Here is a 10,724-nt window from a genome sequence, read left to right on the forward strand (position 1 = left end):
AGATACAAACGACTCAGTTTTGGTGTTTCTTCAGCCGCAGAGTTATTTCAAAACACACTGAGTAATGCACTGGAAGGATTAGATGGAGTCCGAAATATATCCGACGATATAATCGTATTTGGAAGGAACCAAGCCGAACATGATAAACGATTGGAAAAATTATTTGCACGTCTTAAAGAGAAGAACTTGACATTAAATAAGGCAAAATGTGAATTTAATAAGAACAAACTTGAATTATGTGGTCACATTTTTAGTGCAGATGGCATATCAGCCGATCCAAGAAAAATAAGCGCTATCAGGAACACGACAATACCAAAAGACGTAGGTGAAATTCGTAGTTTCCTAGCAATGACCAATTATGTAGGACGTTTCATTCCAAATTACTCAACTATTACCGAACCGCTCCGCAGATTAACAAAGCAGGATTCCAAGTGGGAATGGACATCTGAACAACAGGAATCATTTTGACAAGCTAAAGAATGAACTTGTTGCTGACCGTGTGATGTCATACTTTGACCCTAACAAAGAAACAATGTTAATAGTAGATGCAAGTCCCGTTGGATTAGCTGGATTATTAACACAAAATGGGAAAATAATCGCATACGCAAGCAGATCATTGACAGACGTTGAAACACGCTATTCCCAAACAGAAAAGGAAGCATTAGCAATTGTATGGGCAATTGAACATTTTCACCTTTATTTGTACGGACAATCATTTACATTGGTATCCGATCACCAACCGCTTGAAACTATATTCAACAGTCCAAAGGCAAAAACACCAGCACGCATTGAAAGATGGAGATTAAGATTACAGGGATATAATTTCAAAGTGCAGTACAAACCAGGAAAGGTGAACGCAGCTGATTATTTATCAAGACATCCGACCCCGACTACATCTATTGCATGTAAACATTCTCAATTAGCTGAAGAGTATGTTCGATACTTAACTGACAACGCTGTGCCGAAGGCAATGACCCTTAATGAAATAGCTGACAGTACACAAAAAGATAAAGATCTACAAACTGTTATTACTGCATTAAAATCAAACAGGTGGGACAAGTATGAGAGTAATACGCTAGATACATTTTCAAGATTACGATACGAATTAACAGTCGTTCCCGTTAATGATATGGAGATCATACTTCATGATAATAGAATCGTCGTTCCGAAAGAATTACAGATGCGTGTAATTGACCTTGCACATGAAGGGCACCAGGGCATAGTACGTACAAAACAGTTGTTACGTGAAAAGGTATACTTCCCTGGAATAGACAAACTTGTAGAACAAACGTGTAAATCATGTATACCATGTTTAGCGTCAACCCCGAAAAATGTTTTCGAACCGTTACAAATGTCTGAGATACCGAATAATGTATGGGAGAATCTCAGCATGGATTTTTGTGGACCATTTCCGAATGGATATTACGTTATGGTAATCATAGATGAATACTCAAGGTATCCTGTAATAGAAACCTTAACCAGTTTAACCGCAAAATCCGTCATACCGCTTTTAGACAAAACTTTCTCAATTTTTGGAATACCGAAAGAACTGAAAACAGACAACGGACCGCCGTTTAATTCAGGAGAATTCCGAAATTTTGCAGATAACATGGGTTTTAACCACCGCAAAATAACTCCGTTATGGCCTCGCGCTAACGCGGAAAGTGAAAGATTCATGAGAACTATAGGAAAAGCAATTCGTGCAGCTCAAACGGAACATCGTAGTTGGAAGCAAGAAATACACACATTTCTTCGCAATTATAGAGCAACACCACACTCAACAACTAACGTGTCCCCGGCAGAACTTTTATTTGGAAGGAAAATCAATACAAAAATGCCGAACATTTCAATAAATGACCATGCCGACAGTGAAGTTCGCAAAGAAGACCACAAGAACAAAAGTAAAATGAAATTATACTTCGAAAAAAAACATTCAGTAAAAGTACCTGATTTTACAGTAGGAGATACCGTACTAGTTAAACAGGAAAAGAAAGATAAACTATCTACCCCGTACAATCCTCAACCATTAACAATCAAGAATAAAAAGGGTAGTATGATTACGGCAACGAATGAACAACAAAAAGATATAACTCGAAATTCGTCACACTTCAAAAAGGTTGGGAAATCTAAGATAATGACTGATGAGGAAATAGAAGAAATCATTGATGATGACATTATACCAAACACACCATTAAGAAGATCATCACGAGAAAAACAAACACCGAAACATCTCGATGATTTTGTGCGTTAAAGAGCTGTGTTACAGGCATAATAATCCTGTGCTCTTTCTGATGTATCAGTTAGGTTTGATGTTGATTTATATGTTTGTGAATTTATGATACAAATCGATTTTGTGGAATTTACTATTCACACTCGTAATGATAGCCTTATCAGATTGATCAGACGATCCACTAATTATATTGACATTACAGTACGCGTACCAGATAATTTACATTTATCACAGACTATAAAGTTCTAATTTTCTATTGATACAATTTTATGCATCTTATCACTTAATTTGTTTACACAGACAGTTAAAGATTTTATGACTACACAGACAGTAATATAATTAATTAAAGTAGAAGTTTAATCTGAGAAAAGAAGAGATGTAATATTGTAACTTTCATTCATTCATAAATATCTATACAGTTCAGAGTTCACGCACGTGTTGTGTTGATGGACATAGCAGATAAGGTCGCGTCGTATTGCTTTATGTATTTGTGTTGATTACTTAGCTCTAGCATTATATTAAAGTATGTTAATCAGTACACATGGCTTGTCTCTTAGTTAATATATATAGGCTACAAACGTTACATTGGCGACGAGGATAAAAACATAAATGGGAAATGTTAAAAATGTATTTTAATGGATTTAATAATTAGTGACACTGATAATCAAACCATGGCTGCATCTTTACCAAATTTTCCGAGTTTTCCGGTACATGAGAATAATGCTGAAATAAGGTGGCGTAAATGGATAAGTAGACTTGAAAATTTATTCATTGGTTTGAACATAAAAGACAGCAAACGACAAAGAGCACTCTTGTTGCATTACGCTGGAGAAGATGTAAACGAAGTCTTTGATACCCTTGACAATACAGGAGAAGACTTTGCTGCCGCTAAACACAAGTTAACCGCTTACTTTGCTCCGAAAAAGAATACGGAATATGAAATCTACAAATTTAGACAAGCCAAACAAATATCTGATGAAACTATCGACAGTTTTCACACGAGACTACGTCAGCTAGCTGTAAACTGTGAATTTACTGAAACATCTAAAGAAGTAAAATCGCAAATAATCCAAGGTTGTCATTCAACTAGACTAAGACGAAAGGCTCTTCGGGAAGACACGACCCTTGAAGGATTAATTTCATCCGCTAGAGCGTTAGAACTTTCCGAAAAACAGGCAACGGAAATTGAACAATCAGACAAACAATCCGCAAATGCTGTTAGAAAAGGAGTTGGAAAACGTCGTAACGGACCACGATTTCTACAGACACAAACTGACCAAAACGTAAAGAAAAAGACTACTTGCAGAAACTGTGGAGGTGATTTCCCACATGCAAACAAGTGTCCAGCTTTTGGAAAAAGCTGTAACTCATGTAAAAAGTTGAATCATTTCGCTTCTGTATGTAGATCCAAACGTATGGATGGAACCAACACTTTCAAACGAAAAGTAAACAAAGTTGACAATTACGAACATGATGATGATCATGACAGCAGTTCAGATGATGGTTACGTTTTTGGATTACGAGAAAATACTGTGAATAAAGTACAGAAAGGACAACCGAAAATAAACGTGAAAATCAATAATTCTAATGTGGATATTTTGATTGACACAGGATCAAGTATTAATGTTATTGATGAAAGCACATTCGAGAACATCAAGTGTAAACCCAAACTTTCTCACGCCGACACTAAAGTCTTCGCATATGGTTCAGATAAAAACTTGAAATTAATGGGAAAATTTCACGCTACAATAGAGACTGACCATAAAATAACAACCGCACCGATGTATGTGATGAAAGGAAGATACGGGAATTTATTGTGCTACGAGACATCTGTTGACTTAAGCATAGTGCCAGTCATTTCTTCAGTAGCAGATAAACATGAAATATTATGCAATAAATATAGCGATGTGTTCAATAGAATTGGAAAATTAAAAGATGAAAAAGTGAAAATTCATATTGATGGAAGTGTAAAACCTGTAATTCAACCACATAGGCGTATTCCGTTTCACATTCGCAAGCAAGTAGAAGCAGAACTCGAGAAACTCGAAAAACAGGATATAATTGAAAAGGTGGATGGACCAACACCTTGGGTGTCCCCGATAGTTGTGGCCCCTAAACCGAAAAACAAGAACGAAATTCGATTATGCGTGGATATGAGGGAACCGAACAAAGCTATTTTGCGTTCACGTCATATTACACCAACACTCGATGACATGATCTTAGATTTAAACGGATCTAAAGTATTCTCGAAAATGGACCTTCGAAGTGGATATCATCAATTGGAGTTAAACGAAGAATCCCGGAACATCACAACCTTCACGACACACGTAGGATTACGTAGATACAAACGACTCAGTTTTGGTGTTTCTTCAGCCGCAGAGTTATTTCAAAACACACTGAGTAATGCACTGGAAGGATTAGATGGAGTCCGAAATATATCCGACGATATAATCGTATTTGGAAGGAACCAAGCCGAACATGATAAACGATTGGAAAAATTATTTGCACGTCTTAAAGAGAAGAACTTGACATTAAATAAGGCAAAATGTGAATTTAATAAGAACAAACTTGAATTCTGTGGTCACATTTTTAGTGCAGATGGCATATCAGCCGATCCAAGAAAAATAAGCGCTATCAGGAACACGACAATACCAAAAGACGTAGGTGAAATTCGTAGTTTCCTAGCAATGACCAATTATGTAGGACGTTTCATTCCAAATTACTCAACTATTACCGAACCGCTCCGCAGATTAACAAAGCAGGATTCCAAGTGGGAATGGACATCTGAACAACAGGAATCATTTTGACAAGCTAAAGAATGAACTTGTTGCTGACCGTGTGATGTCATACTTTGACCCTAACAAAGAAACAATGTTAATAGTAGATGCAAGTCCCGTTGGATTAGCTGGATTATTAACACAAAATGGGAAAATAATCGCATACGCAAGCAGATCATTGACAGACGTTGAAACACGCTATTCCCAAACAGAAAAGGAAGCATTAGCAATTGTATGGGCAATTGAACATTTTCACCTTTATTTGTACGGACAATCATTTACATTGGTATCCGATCACCAACCGCTTGAAACTATATTCAACAGTCCAAAGGCAAAAACACCAGCACGCATTGAAAGATGGAGATTAAGATTACAGGGATATAATTTCAAAGTGCAGTACAAACCAGGAAAGGTGAACGCAGCTGATTATTTATCAAGACATCCGACCCCGACTACATCTATTGCATGTAAACATTCTCAATTAGCTGAAGAGTATGTTCGATACTTAACTGACAACGCTGTGCCGAAGGCAATGACCCTTAATGAAATAGCTGACAGTACACAAAAAGATAAAGATCTACAAACTGTTATTACTGCATTAAAATCAAACAGGTGGGACAAGTATGAGAGTAATACGCTAGATACATTTTCAAGATTACGATACGAATTAACAGTCGTTCCCGTTAATGATATGGAGATCATACTTCATGATAATAGAATCGTCGTTCCGAAAGAATTACAGATGCGTGTAATTGACCTTGCACATGAAGGGCACCAGGGCATAGTACGTACAAAACAGTTGTTACGTGAAAAGGTATACTTCCCTGGAATAGACAAACTTGTAGAACAAACGTGTAAATCATGTATACCATGTTTAGCGTCAACCCCGAAAAATGTTTTCGAACCGTTACAAATGTCTGAGATACCGAATAATGTATGGGAGAATCTCAGCATGGATTTTTGTGGACCATTTCCGAATGGATATTACGTTATGGTAATCATAGATGAATACTCAAGGTATCCTGTAATAGAAACCTTAACCAGTTTAACCGCAAAATCCGTCATACCGCTTTTAGACAAAACTTTCTCAATTTTTGGAATACCGAAAGAACTGAAAACAGACAACGGACCGCCGTTTAATTCAGGAGAATTCCGAAATTTTGCAGATAACATGGGTTTTAACCACCGCAAAATAACTCCGTTATGGCCTCGCGCTAACGCGGAAAGTGAAAGATTCATGAGAACTATAGGAAAAGCAATTCGTGCAGCTCAAACGGAACATCGTAGTTGGAAGCAAGAAATACACACATTTCTTCGCAATTATAGAGCAACACCACACTCAACAACTAACGTGTCCCCGGCAGAACTTTTATTTGGAAGGAAAATCAATACAAAAATGCCGAACATTTCAATAAATGACCATGCCGACAGTGAAGTTCGCAAAGAAGACCACAAGAACAAAAGTAAAATGAAATTATACTTCGAAAAAAAACATTCAGTAAAAGTACCTGATTTTACAGTAGGAGATACCGTACTAGTTAAACAGGAAAAGAAAGATAAACTATCTACCCCGTACAATCCTCAACCATTAACAATCAAGAATAAAAAGGGTAGTATGATTACGGCAACGAATGAACAACAAAAAGATATAACTCGAAATTCGTCACACTTCAAAAAGGTTGGGAAATCTAAGATAATGACTGATGAGGAAATAGAAGAAATCATTGATGATGACATTATACCAAACACACCATTAAGAAGATCATCACGAGAAAAACAAACACCGAAACATCTCGATGATTTTGTGCGTTAAAGAGCTGTGTTACAGGCATAATAATCCTGTGCTCTTTCTGATGTATCAGTTAGGTTTGATGTTGATTTATATGTTTGTGAATTTATGATACAAATCGATTTTGTGGAATTTACTATTCACACTCGTAATGATAGCCTTATCAGATTGATCAGACGATCCACTAATTATATTGACATTACAGTACGCGTACCAGATAATTTACATTTATCACAGACTATAAAGTTCTAATTTTCTATTGATACAATTTTATGCATCTTATCACTTAATTTGTTTACACAGACAGTTAAAGATTTTATGACTACACAGACAGTAATATAATTAATTAAAGTAGAAGTTTAATCTGAGAAAAGAAGAGATGTAATATTGTAACTTTCATTCATTCATAAATATCTATACAGTTCAGAGTTCACGCACGTGTTGTGTTGATGGACATAGCAGATAAGGTCGCGTCGTATTGCTTTATGTATTTGTGTTGATTACTTAGCTCTAGCATTATATTAAAGTATGTTAATCAGTACACATGGCTTGTCTCTTAGTTAATATATATTCTGTTATCCGAACATACGGGCATTTTCAAAACGAGTAATCTCCCTTTCCTAGTTACGCCGATTTCCGATGTCAAGGAGGTGAAGCTTTGGTGTATAGATAATAGGGCAGATGCTCATTTTTAATAAAGAATTTGTCGTGAATGCACCTGTGTCTTATATTGTTATTTTAATTGAAACATGCCCAAGTCATGTTGTGCAGTTGGCTGTAAAAATCACAACTTGATGCTGAAAAGATTATCATTCTTTAGATTTCCAAGAAATGCAGACAGACAAATTAAGTGGTTAGCTGCACTTAAAAGAGACAAACCAGACGGTACACCGTGGGTTCCAACAAAACACTCAGTAATATGTAGCGAGCATTTCATCACAGGTAATACATTTGTATTTCACTTCATATGTTTAAAATGATTATAAATTAATTAATTCCTCTGTTTTAAAACATACAGATACACGATCTTAACTGTTTTATTTCAACTCACAAACACACACCTTCAAATTTTGTTTTTTTCAGCACTTACCGTCTTGTTACTTTTTAATTCCTAAAGACAAGTTTTTAAAATCCTGTTTTTGAATATTTTTCATTTAATTTAACTTATTTTAAGTCCGTTTGCAATACCTTTAAATATAATTGATGTAAAATAAAACATTTTGAAGTCAAATGGATATTAGAAATTATTTTAATGAATTCCAAGCCATGTGCGATTGTATATCTTGTTTGATTAGCCACGATCGTATTCCTGTTGAAATTAATTGCGATATTAAAATTATAAACATCAAAGATAACAGGTAGATGTGGTCATCTGGCAAAGATAAAATTTACGGAATCAAGCTGTTTTTATAAGGTGCTAACAAGTTGATCAGTCTGATAACATATGAACTGTTTATCTTGAATGGCAACTAATTAACAGGAAGGTGATTCTGACCACATTAACATAAATAAGTATTGTGTTTGCATTAAGACAAGTGAAACCCGAATTTTAAATGTTACCTTGAATTTATTGGTCATTAAAATACGCTGTTTAAAATCAAAACAAATTCAAATAAATAAACCTCTCGATTTGAACTATTTGTATAGTACATGTATTTAAATATATATCTAGACTATCTAACCTCTTAGCATTTTTTTCCCATTAACTGAATTGAGTAAATATAATATTTCAGGTAAACCAAATGAAGATCACGATCACCCTGACTATGTGCCTTCTGTGTTCTCCTTTGCTGTAACCAATACAAAGACAGTTCAACTGAAAAAAATAGAGCGTTATGAAAACGTAGCTAAAAGGAAAATCCACTTCACATCACCAGATTTAGCAGTGAAAAGGGTGAAATTTGACCAAAATCTTCCAACCCCTGAATCATGTATTATGTATGAAGCAACACCATGTTCACCTTTAAGACAAAAGAAGGAAAATATAGCAACTTCACCGTTATCACCTATGCCGTATCTTAATAATGCTTTCATGGAATCACCTGCTAGGGGCACGTCTGCCATACACAGACCCGTTACCTCATCTGAACGGGAAATGATTTATAGTGAAATGGACAACTTACGATCAGAACGTGACCGTCTAATACAGGAAAATGATAAACTCTCTTCTTAGATAACAACGCTTAGACTTTCTTCCTCTATCATTGAAAACAATGACGTCAAATCCAATTTTTATACTGGTTTGAAGTGGGATGTTTTCCTGTCCGTATTTACATTTTTACAGACATTTATGACAAGAACGCCTCTAGCAAGTAAATTGGCATTGCGTGATCAATTCTTTGTGACATTAGTTAAATTAAAGTTAGATATGCCGTTTGAGTATATTGCAGACCAATGTGGAATTCCTTCTTCTACTCTTCATGACATGTTCTGGAGGTGGATTGACCTAATGAGTACAAAGCTTGACTTTCTGATACACTGGCCTGATCGTGAAACAATGAAACGTACCTTACCAAGTGTTTTCAAGGTCAAATACCCTCGACTAACATGTATAATAGACTGTTTTGAAATATTTATAGATAGACCAAAAAAATTAAACGCCAGAGCAAAATGCTACTCCAACTATAAAAAGCACAGTACTGTTAAAGTTTTAATTGGCTGTAGCCCTTTAGGTTCAATAACATTTTTATCTGAAGTATGGGGCGGTAGAGTGTCAGACACCGAAATTGTGAGGTCATCTGGGTTTATAAGTTCAATATATCATCACCCAGGTGATCAAATTCTTGCAGATAGAGGCTTTACTCTTCAAGACGACTTTGCCAGTGTATGCTCTGCAGAACTTATAATTCCGGCTTTTACAAAGGGAAAATCACAGTTATCTGCAGAGGAGGTTGAAACATCGCGTAAAATGAGCAGCATCAGAATTCATATTGAGAGAGTGATCGGTTTGATGAAAAACCGGTACAAAATTCTACAAGGGACTATACCAATCAATATGCTTAAATCAACCACCGATGAGGCATCCACCAAGAAGCAAGCTCGAATAGACAAACTCGTCCGCATTTGCGGATCATTAACCAACATGGGGGAAGGAATTGTCTACAATGAAGAAAGTGATTGACAATACCTCTAATTTAGAACATCCTTTTTATAGTGGCTGAATGATAAATGTTTATTATTTTCAAATATTGACTGTATATACATAGTAAATAAAAAATATATGTAGTTCTAGGTTACATATATGCATGCACTTATGATCAATATCTGACTGTTGTTGAGTTCAACATTTACAGCTAATTTCCTACAGCATGTAGAGCAAGACTTAAGTTAACTTGCTTGCTTTGTTTTTATATTGTACAATCATTATGATAACACCCAATTAAATTCAAATATTATATATACAAGTTTAACTATGCCTTTGTGTCAACAATTATACAAACAAAGCAAACAAGCCAACAAAGTTTTCCTTTACATGCATTAGGAAATTTGCTGTAATGGTCTCCAAAAACAAAATTATAACAATAAATAACTACAAAAGTTGAACACTGTTATATACGTCTCTGATGGTGACAGGTCCACATGCAAAAGTATTTATTAAGAGCTAGTAACGGGAATGTTTTTACAGTCTTTACATAACCATTGTCCTTTTGGTATTCTTTTCATTTTTAAACATTTAAGATGATACCACTGAGTTTTACATTGTGGGTTGTCACAACCAATCATATTCCAAATGTATTACCTGTGATGAAATGCTCGCTACATATTACTGAGTGTTTTGTTGGAACCCACGGTGTACCGTCTGGTTTGTCTCTTTTAAGTGCAGCTAACCACTTAATTTGTCTGTCTGCATTTCTTGGAAATCTAAAGAATGATAATCTTTTCAGCATCAAGTTGTGATTTTTACAGCCAACTGCACAACATGACTTGG

General features: G+C 35.5%; 1 protein-coding gene across 1 annotated transcript; it reads left to right on the top strand.

Moving 5' to 3' along the window:
• The first annotated feature begins 7,380 nt into the window (after nt 1–7,380).
• LOC143056327 (uncharacterized) lies at nt 7,381–10,494 on the top strand. Its single transcript, XM_076229416.1, has 2 exons — nt 7,381–7,738; nt 8,530–10,494. Exon 2 carries the CDS (start codon nt 9,087–9,089, stop codon nt 9,915–9,917), a length of 831 nt encoding a protein of 276 aa, XP_076085531.1. The 5' UTR covers nt 7,381–7,738; nt 8,530–9,086; the 3' UTR covers nt 9,918–10,494.
• The last annotated feature ends 230 nt before the right edge of the window (nt 10,495–10,724 follow it).

This window comes from Mytilus galloprovincialis, chromosome 13 (assembly GCF_965363235.1).
Source record: "Mytilus galloprovincialis chromosome 13, xbMytGall1.hap1.1, whole genome shotgun sequence".
Classification (NCBI taxonomy): Eukaryota; Metazoa; Mollusca; class Bivalvia; order Mytilida; family Mytilidae; genus Mytilus; species Mytilus galloprovincialis.

What these genes read in the sequence shown, in the direction of transcription:
- LOC143056327 (XM_076229416.1), top strand. Translation starts at nt 9,087, where the DNA reads ATGACAAGAACGCCTCTAGCAAGTAAATTGGCATTGCGTGATCAATTC.